Source organism: Artibeus jamaicensis, unplaced genomic scaffold (assembly GCF_021234435.1).
Source record: "Artibeus jamaicensis isolate MK-2021 breed Jamaican fruit bat unplaced genomic scaffold, CSHL_Jam_final scaffold_537, whole genome shotgun sequence".
Lineage (NCBI taxonomy): Eukaryota > Metazoa > Chordata > Mammalia > Chiroptera > Phyllostomidae > Artibeus > Artibeus jamaicensis.
Window position 1 is genome coordinate 27819451 of NW_026522047.1, and position 19205 is coordinate 27838655.

At 37.1% G+C, this 19205-nt stretch overlaps 2 protein-coding genes across 2 annotated transcripts in view; one reads left to right on the top strand and one right to left on the bottom strand.

Moving 5' to 3' along the window:
• The window catches only part of ETFDH (electron transfer flavoprotein dehydrogenase), a 31923-nt gene extending 18037 nt beyond the window's left edge, over positions 1 to 13886 (bottom strand). Inside the window, exons 1-6 of the mRNA XM_037125692.2 lie at positions 13644 to 13886; positions 7655 to 7795; positions 6911 to 7140; positions 5542 to 5623; positions 4276 to 4394; positions 1045 to 1122 (exon numbers count right to left, since the gene is read on the bottom strand). Coding sequence (XP_036981587.1) covers positions 1045 to 1122; positions 4276 to 4394; positions 5542 to 5623; positions 6911 to 7140; positions 7655 to 7795; positions 13644 to 13677 — 684 coding nt within the window. The 5' untranslated portion in view covers positions 13678 to 13886. The remainder of the gene's footprint in view (positions 1 to 1044; positions 1123 to 4275; positions 4395 to 5541; positions 5624 to 6910; positions 7141 to 7654; positions 7796 to 13643) is intronic.
• Positions 13887 to 14238: 352 nt separating this feature from the next.
• Positions 14239 to 17632, top strand: CUNH4orf46 (chromosome unknown C4orf46 homolog). Its single transcript, XM_037125740.2, has 2 exons — positions 14239 to 14495; positions 15875 to 17632. Exons 1-2 carry the CDS (start codon positions 14310 to 14312, stop codon positions 16028 to 16030), a joined length of 342 nt encoding a protein of 113 aa, XP_036981635.1. The 5' UTR covers positions 14239 to 14309; the 3' UTR covers positions 16031 to 17632.
• Positions 17633 to 19205: the final 1573 nt, after the last annotated feature.

Sequence of the window (19205 nt, forward strand, 5' to 3'; positions counted from 1 at the left end):
TCCCCACTGTTCCTGATTTTCCAGTCTAATCATTTAAATCATTTAAAGCAAAAAAACACTATTAATGGCTCTGTTGTAAAATTTTCAGGTCAGAAAATTTCGATGAATAAAAAACAGAGCCTACTTATATCTTCTAACACAAACAGCACCATACTAAATATGTTCTTCAGTTACTTGTTTATTTTACTTGTTCTCTATTGCCTAATGTATATAGTAAAACTGAAATGTTTTTTCCAGGGGGAAAAAGCTACAGTTAAAGTCTTATTTCTCTCTTCTGACCTCTGTATTTTGCACTTGTATCTGGCATATGACAGGAACTCAATAAAGTTACTGAATAAAGAAATATGGAATAATCAGAAAAGTCTCATGGAATATGTCTCGTGGAATGTCAGAAATATGTCTGATATTTCTCTATTCATATATTTTCAAGTATTACATGTGTGTATGAGTCATTCATACAAAATAGGTTTATACTGGCAAACTTTTATGATTGCTTTCATATTACATCATAAAGTGATTTGCCTAAGGCAAATATACCAAATAAAGTATTCATTTTTAATGCTTGAACAGATTCCCCTATTTTTTAAATCAATTCTCAATAGCTGGACATTCAGGTTGTTACACTGTTTTACTATTATAAGCACTGCTCACATGAATATCCTTGGAGTTAAAGAGTTTCAGTCTAAATAGTGAGAATTATTTCATTATAATTAATTTAATATTTTTTATGTGTTTCTTTTTTCTTTTCTGCACAGTTTCTGGCCCTTATCCCTCCCAACTCTCCTTAATTTAATATCTTTGGTTATGAGAGAATTTGAACATCTTTCATATGTTAACGGTAACTTCTGTTTTTTAAGGTATAGTGATTATCATGTCATATATATACATACATGTGAGTATTTTCCTAATGAGAAAAATTCCAAATTAATAATTATATTCTAAGGTACACTTAATATGCAGTTTGTAGGCAGACCAAATTATTAAGTTTAAATCGGTTTTTTAAATCTGTCCGTTTGTGAAGCACACAATTATTAAAACACTCACCTTTGGTGCACCATCCTTCTGTACCCCTACATCATTAGTGGCAATCCCTTTCACACTACCGTCTTCGTGGAAAAGGATCTAAAATAAAAATACTTCGTTATCACCTCAGGATTCATAATAACCTTGAAAAGAAACAATAAATAGCCTTAGGTTTTTTAGAAAATGAACATGTTCTCTAGATTATAGACATACAGGCTTTAAAATGCTTAGGCAAAAGGAGACATGTTTCTAAGCTACCTACTTTTAGAGTATAAAATGGTTGGAAATCAAAGAAAGGCTTCAACTGTGATTAGGAAGAAAATGAGGATGCTACTTGAGAGTCACTAAAACACTGGTAAAATAGAGCCCAAAGTGGTATGAACTGTTCAGGTGTCACAAACACACATACAGAACCTGAATTCAAAGCCTATAACGAATGGAGACCATCAGGGTGGATGGAAAGAGAACAGTGTCAGGACAGCCTCTGTCCCAAATGAGCTACAACCACCCTCCCCAAAAAGAACTATCAAAAAATGTAACAAAAAAAACCACAGAGGTTGAAGACAGCCCAGAGATGATTAAAGTTTATTTCTGAAGCAAGAAAAAAGGGAAAGAAAGCAGAAAAATGGGTCAAAAGTATACTTTTGAGGATGGGAAATGTTATTGTTTCCTCTCTGGAGAAAGCTGCTCTTTGGATAGGAAAGTACAAAATGCACTACAATGACACAACAGAGAGCCCGGGGGTGGAAAGGCACAACTGGGTTAACAGCAATGGATATGAAAAAAAAAAAAACAAACAAACCGATATAAATGTTTTCTCTGATACTTTGAAAACGGAATGTACCTATGAACTAGAACTGAAGTCTGGCTCAGAGCGTATCAAAACCTGACATCTATCAAAACCTGATATCATTAATCTACTGATAATGATTTTTAAGGGAATGAGGAAAAGAGGAGGTGCAAGCGAGTATAAGTGTGTGTGTACTCAAAAAGTGAAAATCATTGATTTACAAAGCACCTATTTGTAGCTTTGACACTGATCCCAAGAACATTTTAACCAGGAGAAATACAAAGGCCCAGATTTGGGCCCAAAATGCCAAATGCACATGTATGGGTTGGGAAAACAAATCAGTAGCAAGTATAATGCAGAAACCCAAATGGTTTTTGTTTTGTCTTTTTAAAATTTTTAAATTCTCACCCCAGGACATATTTTCATTGCTTTTTGAGAGAGAGAAAGGGAGAGAAGAAGGGAGAGAGAGAAACAGTGATGCGAGAGAGACACAGCGATCCGTTACCTTCCTATGTGCCTGGACCGGGGATTGAACCCACAACCCAGGTATGTGCCCTGAGGATCGAACCTGCAACTTTTCTTTCGGTTACAGGATGGCACTGCAACCAACTGAGCAACAATAGCCACAGTCCTGTGTTTCTATTTGACTTACATACTGTAAGGGTAAGAACAAATATAAAATTATTTGGAATTTTCTGTTACTAAAACAAAAAGAACTTCTCTTCCAATCAAGATTCTTTCAGCAAATCCTTTAGAAAACTTAACTGTCTGAGATATATGTGACTCTTTTTAAAAGCCAAATAAGATCCCCGCTGGATGAGCATCTCACAAACAAGTTTCTCGGGAGCCTAGGAGACATGTTTGAATGAATGCGAGCATCAGAGAGGATGGTGTTCTGTCTTCCTGTCTCCGTGGAAATCCGGGATGGGTGCTTGGCTCTAGGTTTTAACTTCCTGCCTGTCCCAAGAAGTTTTTCCTTTGGATACAGACAATGTGTATGTAACAGATTCTATCTACATGGCTATATAAATGGATGAGATTTCTTTCTGTATTGGCAATCTCCCTAGCAGACTGCCGGTGACACGCACTAACCTAATAAGTATTAGGTTAATACTTATTCAAGAATAAAACTGACAATTATGCTAAGTGAAATAAGCAGTCAGTGAGAGACAAGTACCATATGATCCCACTTATGAGTGGTAATCTAATGAACAAAATAAGCTAATGAGCAAAACAGAACCAGAGGCATAAAAACATGGAACAGACTGACAGCTGTAAGAGAGGAGCGGGGAGGTGGGGACTGAATGAAAGCAGGTGAAGGGATTAGTCAGAGTTAACACACATGCATTATCTGTGGGCATGGACAATGGTGTGGGGATTACCCGTGGGAGTGGGGGTGGGCTGGGTGGAGGGGAGCAGAGGGAGAAAAAACTGGGACCAAAATAAGAGTATAAACAATTAAAAATATATATATATATTTAAATGTTCATTTATTTACTTTTAGAGAGAGGGGAAGGGAGGGAGAGGGAGAGAAACATCCATGTGTGGTTGCCTCTCATGTGCCCCCACTGGGGACCTGGCCTGCAACCCAGGCATGTGTCCTGACTGGAAATTGAACTGGCGACACTTTGGTTCACAGCCCACGCTTAATCCACTGAGCTATGCCAGCCAGGGCCTAAAATATTTAAAAAAATAAAAAAAATCTTAACAATATAAAAAAATAAAATTGTTTTTATAATTTGTAAAGGTGATTTTTTTTTGAGTTGGCAGACTTTATTTTTAATAATTTCCCCAATAATACTTAGTGAAAATCAACAGGATGTGATGGTTGCCAAAAGAGTTACTCTGAGTGAATTAACAGAGGACATTTTCTCAAAGGAAGATGACAGCCCTCCTCTACCCTAGGCCTGAAGCAGTGTACTCCTTCTGGATGCCTCCTTACAGGCGATGACGGGGAAATGTGTTCAGAGGAGGGCAGTGAGAGTACTGAAGGAACTCAAACTATGTACCATAATGACTCAAAGGATTGAGAATATTTAACTTGGAAAAGAAAAAATATAAGAGTAAAGGTAAGGAAGAAGAGCAGGGCATAACTATAAATGAGAGGGTTCTTTCCAATTGGAAGAGGGCACAGATTTGTTCTACATAAAATATTAAGTAACTTTCTAATTAACATAAGAGAACATTACCAACAATTCATTATCCAATGAAAAGACAGAGATCTCTTCATCCCTAATGGGGTTTCGATCATCAGTTAGACCATCACTTGACATGGGTACAATATAAGGAATTAAGTATTCTGGGTTATACAGATCTTTTTAAGATTCCCTCTAATCTTGCAATTCTAAAATCCTGTGGCTTTTCTAAAATATTTATTTCTTTACCTTGTACCATTTTTGGTTTATATTCAAGAGAAAACCAGATTACTTTCTATAATTAAAACTAAACGAAACTATACAAACCTCAGCAGCAGCATAACCAGGGTACACTTCAACACCGAGGGCTTCTGCTTGCTCTCCCATCCAGCTTACTACATGTCCCAAGCGTACAATGTAATTGCCATGATTATTCATTGGGAGACCTACAAATAAATGCTTAATTTATAAATTTGACTTTTTATTGATAAAAAAACCCAAAACATAAATACTTAATTTAAAGCATAAATAACATAAATCTCAAAAACATAAATACTTAGTTAAAAATTCATAAATACTTCAAAACATACATACTTAATTAAAAAATTCTAATCAGTGTATAATTTCTTTAAAAAAAGATATTTATCTATTTATTTTTACACAGAGGAGAAGGGAAGGGGAAAGAGAGGGAGAGAAGCATTCATGTGTGGCTGCCTCCCATCCGACCCCCACCAGGGACCTGGCCCACAACCCAGACATGTGCCCTGACTTGGAATCAAACTGGTGACCCTCTGGTTTGTAGGCCAGTGCTCAATCCACTGAGCCACACCAGCCAGGACCAATGTATAATTTCTGAATAAATATACACATTTTCTTATGGTCACAATTTCAATTTGTGTTCTATAATTTTGGTCTAGAGGTCTGATTATTAAATTAAAAACATTACAGCATTGCCCTGGCTGGTGTGGCGCAGTGGATTGAGTGCAGGCTTGGGAACCACATGATCGCGGTTTGATTCCCAGTCAGGGCACATGCCTGGGTTGCAGGCCAGTTTCCAGCGGGGGATGCAAGAGAGGCAACCATACATTGACATTTCTCTCCTTCTCTCCTTCCCTTCTTCTCTAAAAATAAATAAATAAAATCTTAAAAAAACACCAAAAAACATGATAGCATTAAATAAAAAATTCCTTGTTGGGTCCTGGTCAGGTGGCTCAGTTGGCTGGAATACTGTCCTACGCACCAAAACGTTGCAGGTTTGATCCCCCATAGGGGTGTATATGGGAAGCAACTGATTGATGTTTCTCTCTTTCTCTCTCCCTTCCCTGTGCTCTAAAATCAATAAACATATTCTTGGGTGAGGGAAAAAAAGTTCCAAGCTGGTTTACAAGGCTATCTCAGTTTTTCCAGTGGAAGACTAGAGAACTGGATTCTAGTCCTGCTTTCCTGTAAGTTAACTGTATAACTCTAGGTATGTCCTACAAACATCTGGACTTCAGCTTTCTCATCTGTAAAAGGAAGGGATTTCACAGGATGAAATGTAGCTCCTTCTGGATGTAGAATTCTATGATTCTATGATTCTATACCATATCTTACCTGGAAGAATTGGCACAGGAATTCTGTATTTCTCTGTTAAAATCCCAAACCTATCTTCTGTTACAGGAGTGTTAAGTGGAGCCTAGAAATAAAATAAGGAAAGAAAAGGAGGCTCATATTTGTAAAGGTAAATACAAATAATTTTTAAAAACTATATCAAAAAGTAAATTTTCAATTTTCTTTCATTCTTTTCTTTAGAAAAATTAGACTATGAATCCTTCCTTTGTCTCTTTGATATGTATGGTAATCTTTTTAAAACCTAAATAAGCCAGTTTTGCATCCCAGGAATGCCTTTTTTGGGGACTTTGGAGTCATCTTTGAAAAGTGAATGTCAAGGAGGAAGGCTCCCTGGCTCCCCCTGTTGGTGGGAGTTTAGCTTAGGAACATGCTCCAAGCTGTAACTTCCTGCTTAATGAAAAGAGAAGACAAGTTTTATTTTTCCCTTGGATAAGGACAGTAAACATGTATGTAATGAATTGTTTCTGCCTAGCTATATAGGGTTTTGCTGTAAAAATTTTTTCTACTACAATCGATAATAATCAATTTAATTATCATTTAATTATATCAATAATCATTTAATTATACCTATTTCCAACCTAATATTAAAAGGAGAAAATTAATGAAGCATAATTCAAGTATTTCAAGTTTAAAGGAGCTTGATATTTTAGAAAGAACAGAAGAGATAAAAATTTTGGAACTTATTCCATATGGAAAGAATACAGAAATATTTATACAATGTTTTACAAAGTATATTCACAGATACTAAATATTCTAACCTTAATGGGAGAATAGCTGTAATATAACCCATCTTACATAAGAAAAAACTGAATACATATAGAGTACAATTTTAACCAAGGTCACGCAAATTACAAGAGCAGTAAAACTGGCACACAGTTCTCTGCATATCATACCAGTGCCTTTCCTGCTTAGGTTATGGGTGACCATGATTTACCGCTTTAGAAAATCAGATGAGATTATCCTCCTTGGGGTCAGATATTGCAATGTCCCAGGAAATTTAAATAACACTTTATTAAGAACAGTGATATAAACACCTATGGAGAAAGTTAAGAAACAACCTTAAAATCAAAATGCTATATTTCATTTGGTACAAATATTCAAAGATCTTCTCAAGATAATGCCTTCTTATAAATCTAGGACATAAAAGCAACACATAGAAGGCGTTATATAAGTTAATATCTTAAAATTATAACTATATTTGATATGATTTAATATATTTTTCCCCATTATAAATAGTCAGTAATTATCCTGTAAAAGACAGAATTACATAAAAACGTTTCTCATATTCTAGTAATTTGGAAATAAAGAAACAATAAGATTAGACTTTTTGTAAAAAAACAATTTTTCATACTCCCTTCTCCTTCCAGTCTGGGAACAGTTCTTCAAAAGCACGGGGGTCAAGGCAAGCCCCTGAGAGAGTATGAGCTCCTATCTGAGCAGCTTTCTCCACCAGACACACACGGATGTCCTTTTCATGTTCAGCAGCCAACTGCTTCAGCCGAATAGCAGCAGAGAGCCCTGCCGGGCCCGCACCAACTATTACTACATCCGCTTCTTCTGCAAACCTCTCCATGTTCACTCCTGGGAGGAAGAAGCAAAATTTCCAAAAACAAACAAAACAAAAAAAACAACATAAAAGTCTGGGATGACTATGACCTGTTAAAATCACATGCTGGCTTATATACCCACTATGTGTTAGAACATTAATTATAGGAATTGCCCGTTTGCCTTGACTGAGAACTGCACTAAGGTGTAGCACTGTATTAGCTGGACGTTGTCTTCATTCCCAGTGCATGTCTTATTTTAGCTTCCATAAACCAACTTTTGGCTTTCAGATTTAATATTATATTATAAATTTAGCAAATATTTCTTCTTCTAAATGCTAATATGTATTATAATAGATTTGTAAATCTATATTAGATGATTGTACACTATCATGAAAAATATTTCCCTTTGGAAAATGATAGTATCTTCACAGATATTATTAGTATCATTATCTTCATAGAGATACTATCTATAAAGATACTATCATTTTCCCTTTATAAAATGAGAGTATCTACAGAGTCTCAACAATTTTACACAAATTATTACTTACCTTCCCATCGTTTGTCCTTATCCCGGGGATAAATGGTGTAGTGAGTAGTAATTCGAGGTACAGCAGAAGTTGAAGCCCATCTTCTAGCACACAGAGGTAGATAAAGTTTCCTGATTTTTAAAGCACGAAGGCACTGATATGCTGCACAAAAATATGAATATTGTTATTATTTTTTAATTCATTTTCCTCAGTTAACTGAACAAAAATGAAAAAAAAATAGGATTGGAGATCAGAGCTGGTTTCCCATTAGTTTTCTATTAATTAGCCCTAGGACCTAAACAAATCACTTAATTTGTTTCCTTACCCGAAGTGAAGAATCACAGATGATCTCAAAGGTACCTTCATGACCTAAAATTGTATTACACAGGATGCCTTATATTTGGAAACTTGTATATAGTCTGACCATATCAAAACTGCAGACATTCAGTGAACAGTTAGGTCTACGCTATAGAGCTGTTAGCTGTGACAATAACTGAAATAGACTGTACCCTTTCCTAGATGAACTGTTCAGTTACCTTCTTCTCATAAAGCAATGTTTTCAAATTACAATATTGTAAAGAACCTAATAAACTAATTTATTCAGTTTAGCTCATGTCAAGCTTAACCTATAAATAGGATGACCATATAATTTACAATGCAAACTAGATACTTTTGAGAGTAATAGGAACACTATGGGCAAACTGAGTTTTATGATCAACACTTCTTATTAGGTTGACTCTATATATGGCAATATTTTTTGAGAGCATATGTATGTATATGTCTATATCTATCAATCTCTCTATAAAATCTGAGTTAGGAAATAAAATTTTATGGAAATAAACAGAAGTGTAAAAAGATTGATCTGCAAGAATGTTCATTAAATTTCTGTTATCCTTAAACCTTCAACTCCATCTCCTTCCTCTCTTACCTGGAGCAGATAACCTAGCACATCAAACCTCATAGAAAGACAGAAGCAATTAGGTGGGAACTTTCTCAATTTGTTGGCAACAACCTCTAATGTAATCTGTGTTTGTATCCATCCTGTGCTCATTCTCTCAGGTTATACAAGAGATGACTTTTCTCCTCTCTCAGATTAATCCTTCCACTTGAATATGAAGGCTTACCCTCCCATCTTCCTAGGGACATTCTTCCAGCTGATACCCTCCCCTCGCTGTTGTTTGCAATTTCTGACTCCCTTCCCTGGCATTCTTCTCTTTGATAATCCTTTCCATCATAAAAAAAAGGACAAAAACTCCTCCTTTGGGACTAGCCCTGAAAGATATAAAAACTTATATATGGAACTACAATAATTAAAAGAATAAGGGACAAGGAACAGAATAATCAAAGAAACAGAATAAAGTGTTTAGAAACAGAATAACATAAGGATTTGGTGCATGGCAAAAATGTCATTTCAAATCAGGGAGAAGAGATGGTTACTCATTAAGTGGTACAGACATAGGTAGAAAGTCATTTCAAAAAAAGCATACCTCTTTTTTTATATAAAAAAGAAATTCCATTTGGCCAACAATTTTAACCGAGAAAGTCAAGGTATAAAAGATAATGGTGATATATTGACAAATTATTTGACTTCTCCTGCTTTTTGAGTGTGGGCTACATTTAGTGACTCACTTCCAACTAGCAGAGTATGAGAAAAGAAGAATATTAACTTCACAGTGGAGAAATACGGCAGATACTTTAAACAAGTGATGGAGTTTAATATTGCAGCAATAAGATGTACTGGTGTCACATACTCTTGATTACACGAGAAGGGCTCTTTGGCTCTGTGGTCTACTTCCACCAAATCTATAACCTCTGTCTAATCATGAGAAATCATAACAAACTCAGACTGAAAGTCATTCCACAAAATGCCTGGCCAGTCCATACAGAAAGTGTCAAGGCCAAGGGAGACAAGAAAGGAGAAACTGTCACACTGAAGTAGACTGAAGAGGAGATATGACAACTCAAAGCAATGTGGTACCCTGGACTGGATCCTGGAACAGGAAAAGGAAATCTGAATAAAGTCTGTAGTTTAGTTAATAGTATTGTATCAATATAAATTTCTTAGTTTTGATAATTATGCTATAGTTATGTAAGAAGTCAGAGTTTCCATATACCCTTTGTTCTGAGCAAAGGGTATATGGAAACTCTGTGCTATTTTTCAACTCTTCTGCAAATCTAAAATTATTTCAAAATAAAAAATGAAAAAATTAAGATTATGATACAAAGTTAACTTAAAAAGGATCAAAGGCCCAAATATAAGAGCTAAAACTATATAAAATTAAAAAACCCCCACAGTGGTGTAAATTTTTGCGACCTTAGAACAATCATTTCTTAGCTATGCCATCAAAATCAGAATCAACTCGCCCTGGCTGGTATAGCTCAGTTGAATGAGGATGGGCTGCGAACTAAGGGGTCACCAGTTTGATTCCCAGTCAGGGCGCATGCCTGGGTTGTGGGCCAGGTCCCCAGTGGGGCCACTGATGTTTCTCTCCCTCTTTTTCTCCCTCCCTTCCTTCTCTCTAAAAATAAATAAATAAAATATTTAAAAAAAAAGAATCAAGAAAGGAGAAAATAGATAAGCTGTACTTCACCAAAACTAAAACTTTTTGTGCTTCAAAGGATACCACCAAGAAAGTATAAAGATAACCCATGGAATGGGAGAAAAATATTTGCTAATCATATATACGATAAAGGACTTATATCTAGCATATCTAAAGCACTCATTTCTAATAATAAAAAAAAATTAAATCAGACAAAGATTCTAAATAGACATTGCTCCAAAGGAGATATATAAGTAGTCAATAACTACATGAAAAGCATGAAAAGATGTTCAAGATCATTAACCATCAGGGAAATACAAATAAAAATCATAGTAAGGTACCACTTTCTATACACTGGGGTAGTTATATTCGATAAGGTAGATAATAACACATGATAATGAGCATGTGGAAAAACTGGAAAGCTCATATACTGCTGGTAGGAATGTTAAATGGTCAGCCACTTCGGAAACAGCCTGGCAGTTCCTTAAAATGTGAAACACAGAGTTCCTATACGACTCACTCTAAGTATATACCTAAAATAAATAAAAAAACATATGTCTACACAAAAACTTTATACAAATGTTGACAGTTGCACTATTCATAACAATCAAAAAGTGAAAACAACTCAAATGTCCATTACTGAACTGATAAATAAAGCAATACATCCATACAATGTAATATCATTCAGCAATAAAAAGAAATTAGGTAGTGATATATGCTACAACATGGATGAACACTGGAAACATTATGCTGAGGGAAGCCAGAAAAAAACCCACATATTATATGAGTCCGTGCGTATGAAATATCCAGAATAGACTCCTTGACAGAGACAGGAAGCTGATGAGTTGCTGTATGGCACTGGAGGGGTTGGGAGTGACTGCTAATGGGTATAACGTTTCTATGCCAGGTGATGAAAATGTTCTAAAATAGACTGCGGTAGTGGTTGCACAACTCCGTGAATATACTAAAAGCCACTGAATTGTACACTTTAGCTGGTGTGAACTGTATGATATGTAATATATCTCAATAAAACTTATAAATAAAGAACAGTTAGAGTGCTATACAAAAGATTATAAGGCCCTGGCTGGTGTAGCTCAGTGGATTGAGCACGGGCCTGCAAACCAGACAACCGCGGTTCGATTCCCAGTCAGGGCACATGCCTGGGTTGCAGACCAGTTCCCAGCAGGCCAGTTCCCAGCAGGGGATGCACGAAAGGCAACCATACATTGATGTTTCTCTCCCTCTCTCCTTCCCTTCCCCTCTAAAGATAAATAAATAAAATATTTTAAAAAAGAGATTATAAGGAAACCACTGGTAATTTTATTTAGAGTCTTAGATTTAGAAAGGTTATGGTAAAAATTTCAAAAATCATTTAACTAAAAATTTAAAACATCTATACGATCAAAAATGATATAAACATAAATGTCTTGCTTAGTTGTCTATATGCTATCAATAGATAGCATAGTCCTCAACTATTTGCCTTTTCCTTGTTGTGGGATACCGTATTTTTAGGACCATAAGATGCACCTAGGTTTTAGAGGAGGAAAATAGGAAAAAAATTTTTGAAGCAAAAAGTATGGTAAAATATTTAATGATCTGTGACCCCGTTCCACCACCACACCTCTCACGGTGTGCCAGGTAAGCTACATTTGGGCTCTAAGAGACACCCATTTCCTCTCAAATTGGGGGGGTGCGTCTTATAGTCCAAAAATACGGTAAATCCTAGTCTTAGCCTACACTTACAGGTATAAATACTTGTTGATTGAATATCAGACAGTCCTTGTGACACTTTCTGTCATTAACATACTCATTTATAATTCACTTGTGATATTACAAAACAGGTTAATGCTTTTTTTTAACTGTCATTCTCTGGGTAAATGCAAGCTGAGTTATAAAAATCAGAAGCCTTAAAAGATGAACATGAGAAAAAAAAAGATAATTTATAGAGTGGAAGAAAATATCTGCAAAACACATAGCTGATAAAGGGCTGGCATTCAAAATATCCAAAGAACTAATAAAATTCAAAAAGAAAACAACTCAAAAAATGGGCAAAAGAGTTGAACTGACAACTCACCAAAGAAATAAAGATATACAGATAGAAAATAAGCATATGAAGAAACACTGAACATCTTATGTCATCAGAGGGTAAAAAAAAAGTCATGACCTTTACTCCTTTTCTGAAAAAAATCTGATATTTCACTTCAAAGATGTGTACACTCAGGCACCTTGGCTGAATTTTCCTAGAGAAGTGAAGTCAAAAGTCCATTGAACTCATAATATCACCCCATCAAAGTCACACTGACAGTGCATTTGGGCCCTTCTCTGTTTCCAGTAGTACCAACACTAGGCTATGAACGTGGCAATGGTTTAAGTATCCAAAGAAATTGGAAATAGCAATTTTGGTGGAATTTTGTTAGCACTTGGCTCAAGAATTACTTCAAATAAATCAGGCAGTAGGACAGACAGCATCTGACTACTTTGATATTCCAAAACACATACATATATATATATGTGTGTGTGTATATATATATATCTACACATTAGGTGTTATAATACATGCAGGAGAAACAGGAACTTTAAACAAAATTCTACTTAATATATGATGGCCAAATTTGACAAAATTCCATGTTAATGAAATTCACATAAGAACATCCTTGAATTTGCAATATATACATACTTGTTTACTACATAACCGAAAATTAACTTAATAAACTAAGACAAACTAAATTAAATCAGCTGCAAGAGAATTCAAGATTCTGTTGTGAAATTCTTCTTATAAAATTGTTTTTGTTTTTAAGTAAAACAAAACTAACCACCATCCACATCATCTGAATGCATCATTCTTTTTTTTTTAAGTGAAAGGAGACGTAATATGGTATTTTCACGAGTCATCGTGATGGTTCTAGGAGCGCCCATAACACGATAAACTCTTGGAGTTAATGTTAAGACAATGTAAAAAAATTCTTGGCTCTAGATATAATTTTGTGACTTTGAATAGAATGTTAATCATGATGTGTCAGATCAGACTTCAAATTCTTGAAAATAGTCTAGGATGGCAACAAAGACGCAACTCAGATTGCGAGACTCAGGTCTCTGGTCTTTGAAGGGGAAACACCTGTGCAACTATTTCACCTATTTCCAGCAATGCAACAGGTAACACATGAGGGTCAGGACCAGAATTTGGGTCGATTCAGTTCAGGAGTGCTCAGGGGGACCGTGTTGATAAGTTTCCCCTGCTCATGACCTTTCGCCTAGTTGTCAATTCTTCCAATTCGGACAACAGCAGAAGAACCTAGGGTCCACCACCTGGCGCAGGCAGCGTGACCTTTGTCCTAGTTTAGCCTGAGAAAGCCGACGAAAGGAGACTGGGGAGGAGAGAGGCGCCTACAGTCCCCAGGTGTGACCCTGTCCGTTCCTCCCTAACCACTCGACCTTTCTCCACTTATTCCCCTCCCGAAGTTCCCTCTCACCCGGGCAGGACAGCTTGGCTAGCGGCACCAACATGTTCACTGTAAGCAGGACTCTCGTCGGACACAGCGGAAGGACTGTCTTTGGCTCGCTTGCAGGCGCTGGACCTCTAGGCCTCAGGGGGCGCCATTACCTGCCGCGAAACACCAACCCTTCTGCTGGTTTGTCTCTTCGCTCAGCGGACAGCTTTGGTTTCTCGGCGTTCCCGCCTCTTTCCCGTTCTGCGCCGGCGCCACGCATGACGCAGTGGCCAGCACTGTCTTCTGTGTCCAGTACTCAAAAAGGAAAACAGGGACTCCAAATCCCAGCATGGCCCGCGGCTTCAGGTTGTCAATTTGAGTCTGCGCTTTGTTCTCACAAGTCCCATAATTCAACGTGCAGTGACGCGTACAGCATCCTGGAAGTTGTAGTTTTTTTGCAGAAGAGTCTTATAAGTCTCTATAGAACTTTGCGCAGGAGCAGTGAGCTGCTCTGCGAAGGGTGAATTGACTGGCATCTGATTGGCTGTCTCGAAAAAATGAACCTTGCTTGCGGTATTCGGTAAACACCCACAAGGAGAATGGCCAGGATTTTGGGTGGGAGGGGCGGGGCTTCTGGGCTTGGAGCGCGAGCGGTTGAAAGACAGTTGGTGTCGGTTCTGCCAAGTTCGGGTTCGGCAGTCCTTCTCCATGGCAGATCATGAAGAGGTGCAGGTTTCTTCACAGCCCCCTCCGCCTTCCTTCTCTCCCTCGTCTTCAGATGCCTCTTCAACATCTTCCCCCGGCGTCCCAGTGAGTTTGGACTGGCCTGTTCCGAGCAGGGGTAGCGGTCAAACGGTGGACCCGCTGGAGGAAGTGGAGTTGCAGATCGGAGACGTGAGTGTCGCCCTACAGGTCCGGGGCCGCGTCCCCACCGGCGCCTGTTGAAAGACGGACTGCAGCGGGGCCAGGGAGGGAGGGACTGGGAATCCGTACACCTAGCTTGACGCTTCTCTGCCTTCAGCCCCCTGAGGAGTCCGCCTTTAGATTCCGCCTAGGGGTTATTCCTCCACCCGGCCCCGGTCTTTTTGCTTCGCCTTCTGGTTTCTATCATCCGTGTAACTCGAAACCACGCCGCTCTGCTGCAAGGATTTGAGCTGCCTCTGTCCGTCCTGTTATCTTCCCTTCTTTCTGTCTGTGGGCGCTTGGGTTCAGGCTGTGATTTTTCTCTCTGTGGGACTCAAGAGTCCGCTGTTCTAGTTGGCCACCTGCCCAGAGCCAGCTGACAATGCTAACGTCTATTTCAGCCATTCTTTTCGCTGGACCGAGTTTGGAGGGGTTAGTCCCCGCCCCTGTAGCCCAGATTGGTTTCTTTAACCGCTTAGACAAAGATCTCTCCCTCTGATTTCTAGAATGGGTGGTCTGTTGGTTTCTGTTGAATCTCGAATTTCCACAGAATAACACAAGCGCGCGCACACAAACTGCAACCCTAATACAGACACCACCAGCGGAGGCGAGGGTGAAGGGGCACAGTTTCAGTATTTAAGGACTCTTGAGTGGGTAAAGTGAATGAAGTATTTAGGGTATAATCTTCCTGGGAGAACTTTGTGGAATCAATATCTCCTGGATTAAATATTTGTTTTTTCAAAAATGAACAAAGTGTTGATACAGCTATTTTTGCTGAACAAGACTGGTTTCAAGTGAATATGTAGAATGAGTGCAGGTGTGTCTTCTGGGAACAGTGTTATTTTATATCGTAGAAGAAAACATTTAATTCAAGAAATGAGTTTCCCCCCAAAGGTTCGGATTTTCTGCATGTGTTTTAATTATGTTGAATTCATTTGTCCGCTAAGAGTATCTGTTCTTCGGTCTATACATTTTCATGGTCTAAAGTGTGCACAGGTAAAAAGACAAAATAATGCCCTTTATCAGTAAGAGTTTTTTATGATGAAGTCCTTCAGATACTTCTGGTACTTAGTGTCAAGGGGTCCAAGTAACCTTGTTGAGCCGAAAGAGACTCCAGTGTATTTTCGAATAAACAAAATACTGACTTGTCATGTCTCATGCATAATGGGTATTTTTCTAGCTTACTTCATGTGAAAGAATTTTTTAGTTTTCCTGAAAGAGCTGGTGTTTCGGTTTGCAGTTTTTTTTTGCTCTTAAAGAAAATAACTTAAGCATTAGAGTTAAGGTTTTAAGCTATTTTTGGACTATAAAATGAGAGGAGGGTTTAATGAATAAACTTCTATTGTTTGACTTTTTTTTTAAAATTTCAGGCAGCATTTTCATTAACCAAACTTCTTGAAGCCACGTCTGCAGTATCAGCCCAAGTGGAAGAGCTTGCCTTCAAGTGTACAGAAAATGCACGTTTCCTTAAAAGATGGCGGGACCTCTTGAAAGAAGGCTATGATTCTTTGAAGCCGGACAACTGATTTGGCTGTGAAATAGCTCCTGCTTCCTCATTTATGATATTTGCACATGTACCATAGGTATAGTAGAATCTCCAGGAGTTCTGTAGATTCAACATGAAATTTTTCTTGATTTTATTTACTTTTGTGAGAGCAGATTACTGATGTTGTTTTCAATGCTGGCTATTATTTGTTTACCTTAAATACAATCTGTCTAAATTTTTATAAACTCTTTCATGAAAGTTAATTTCATCAGTAGATAATTCGACAGCTTTTCTAACAGCAAACTAGATAGAACATTATTCTATTTGATTTGCAAGAAGATGCCAAGAATGACTGAGTTTGAAGTTCAGCTTCATTTTATGGACCAAGGAAGATAACTTTAAAGTTTATAATGTTAGATCCAGCTCCATTAGGCTAAGTTCTCTAGAACCAATCACTGTATCTTACTTCTATATCCCTGGAACCTATAACAGTGTCCCATAATCAGTCTAAGTTTGTTGGATAAAAAGAGTTGACAACATAATTAAAATCTGTTTTTTTCTCCCTGTTTTTAGTAAAAAGGTTATCATTGGTTCTCAAAAAATATCTGAGTCAAATATTTACAGGGGTTTGAACTTTAACTGATAACAGCTTTTTAAAATACATAATAAGTATTTTTTGCCTTTCTATGATTCTTTTTAAAAAGGCTTTTTACGTCAGAAAATACAGGCAGGTAGAGAAAGAATGCATTTTTTCCCTTTTTATTTCTAAGGTTAACTGCTTCTATAGATAATATTTCTTGTGTTCCATGTTGGGTCCTTGATTTCTCTCTGTCAAGTGCCTTATCACAAATATGGCTCTGTACTGTTGCTTTTGGAGCTTTGTGAGTAACAATTCTAAATTCTAAACATGATAATTTTAAAGAAGTTACTTTGTTTTTAATGCAAAAATTTTAAATGATGTCCTTATATTCATATTATTTGACTTTATTGACAGTGTTCTATTTTACTTGTTCTGTGTGTTATGTTACTTTCTCTGGCTCTGTTTCTCTCCCTAGTGGTTCATGTCATGTGTCAATGACTAAGCCAATTAATTTTCTACTATATAACTCTGGACCTCTTTGATATAGCATCTTAATTCTTTGTAGATATGGAGATGTGTACAGAACCATATTGTAAAGCCCCACAATGGGGCTGTGAAAGGGGACAAATGGATGAGCAAAGAAGAGTTTTGTGTAGCATATCAGGTCATAGTTCTTGATTAATTTTTTTAAGTTAGAGATAACACATATAGCCCTGGCTGATGAGGCTTGGTGGATTGAGCCCTGGCCTGAGAACCAAAAGGTCACTTGTTCCATTCCCAGTCAGGGCACATGCCTGGGTTGTGGGCCAGGTCCCCAGCTAGGGTCATGAAGAAGCAACTGGTCAATGTATCACTCACACACTGATGTTTCTCACCCTCTCTTTCTCCCTCCCTTCCTCTCTCTCTAAAAGTAAGTAAATAAAATCTTTTAAAAAAAGATAACACCTATAGTATGTACCTGTACCACAGAATTGCATATTTTGATATTAGAAAAATATTTTTCTAATGTGTCATGAAAATTAAAAATTTAAAATGTACAAAAATAAACTTGTTAAAAGCAAATTTTATTTCCATTTCTTTGGGTCCATTACTCTAAAATGTTTTATTGAAATATTTCAAACATAACAGGATAGGTGAATGATTTAAAGGATACCAATGCATTTCCACAATACAGATTTAATACATGTTAGCATTTGGTTAGATTGTCTTCAGATCTTTGTTTGTACAGAGGTTACTCTGGTTTGAAGCGATGGAAGGATGGAAGAGTGAGTGAAATGAATAGACAGGAAACCAAATGGCTTCCAGAAAAGCATTTGAAAATATTTCAGATGCTAAAAGATGGTTTCAGAAGTATATGCATATTTTGTAAATTCACATCATTTCTAAGACTGTCAGATATAGGTCACAATCATAATTTTTGTTGGAATATATTTTATCCTGTCTTTATGATCATTGCTTTGGTTCTTTTCTAGATATGCTTAAATTTTTTTCATTCTATCATTTAATAATAGCAGTAATACTTCTTTAGTAAATAATCCTAACATAACCTTTGAAAATAATTTAAATGTATTTTTACTTTTGTAAGTTTTTTTAGATTTTATTTACTTATTTTTAGAGAGAAGGGGGAAGGGAAGGAGAAAGAGAAGGAGAGAAACATCAGTGTGTGGTTGTCTCTCACATACCCTATACTGGGGACTTGGCCTGGAACCCAGGCATGTGCTCTGACTGGGAATAGAACCTTCAATCTTCTGGTTCACAGGCCTGTGCTCAATCCACTGAGCTACATCAGCCAGGGCTACTTTTGTAAGCTTTTTAAAAATTATAATCTAAGTAGTTAGAGAATTGAATATCATAAGCAGAATATCAATATCATAATTGAATATCATGTAGCTTTTTGACCTGGCTGGTGTGGCTCAGTGGATTGAGTGCTGGCCTCTGAACCAGAAGATTGCAGGTTCTATTCCCAGTCAGGGCATATGTGTGGGTTCTGGGCCAGGTTATAAGTCGGGCGTGTGGAAGGCAACCAAATGATGTTTCTTTTTCTCTTCCTTCTTTCTCTCTAAAAATAAATAAAACCTTAAGAAAATAGCTTTCTAGCCCTGGCTGTTATAGCTCAGTGGATTGAGTGCAGGCTGCGAACCAAAGGGTTGCTGGTTGGATTCCCCACCAGGGCATAAGCCTGGGTTGTGGGCCCGGTCCCTAGTGGTTGGGGATGTGCAAGAGGCAACCACACATTAATGTTTCCTCTTTCTCCTTCCCTTCCCCTCTCTCTAAAAGTAAGTAAATAAAATCTTAAAAAAGAGAAAATAGCTTTCTATTCTGATTTTTATTGAAAGTATGTCACATTTCTTACGTAGAAGACTAATTGGAACCATTTCAAGTAGGAACAGAAAGGACTCAGAGCAACCCATCTTTTTAATAGGATTATATTGCAGGTAAATTATTTTCAAAAGAAATTTATACAATTATATACTCAATAAATATTTTTTGATTCCAGTATTTTTATGTTTGAACATTGTTGGTGTATTTAAAACCACCTGAAAACATTTCATTTTTTTAAAGTTTACAAGTTATGAAGGCATAAAATTCCTACAGCTCAGAGACAAGAAGAATAACTAGCAAAAAAGAATGATCC

Excerpts from the sequence above, each read along its gene's own strand:
- CUNH4orf46 (XM_037125740.2), top strand. The coding sequence starts at position 14,310 with ATGGCAGATCATGAAGAGGTGCAGGTTTCTTCACAGCCCCCTCCGCCT. Across the intron at positions 14,496-15,874 it reads TGGAGTTGCAGATCGGAGAC|GCAGCATTTTCATTAACCAA; the intron begins GTGAGTGTCGCC and ends TTAAAATTTCAG.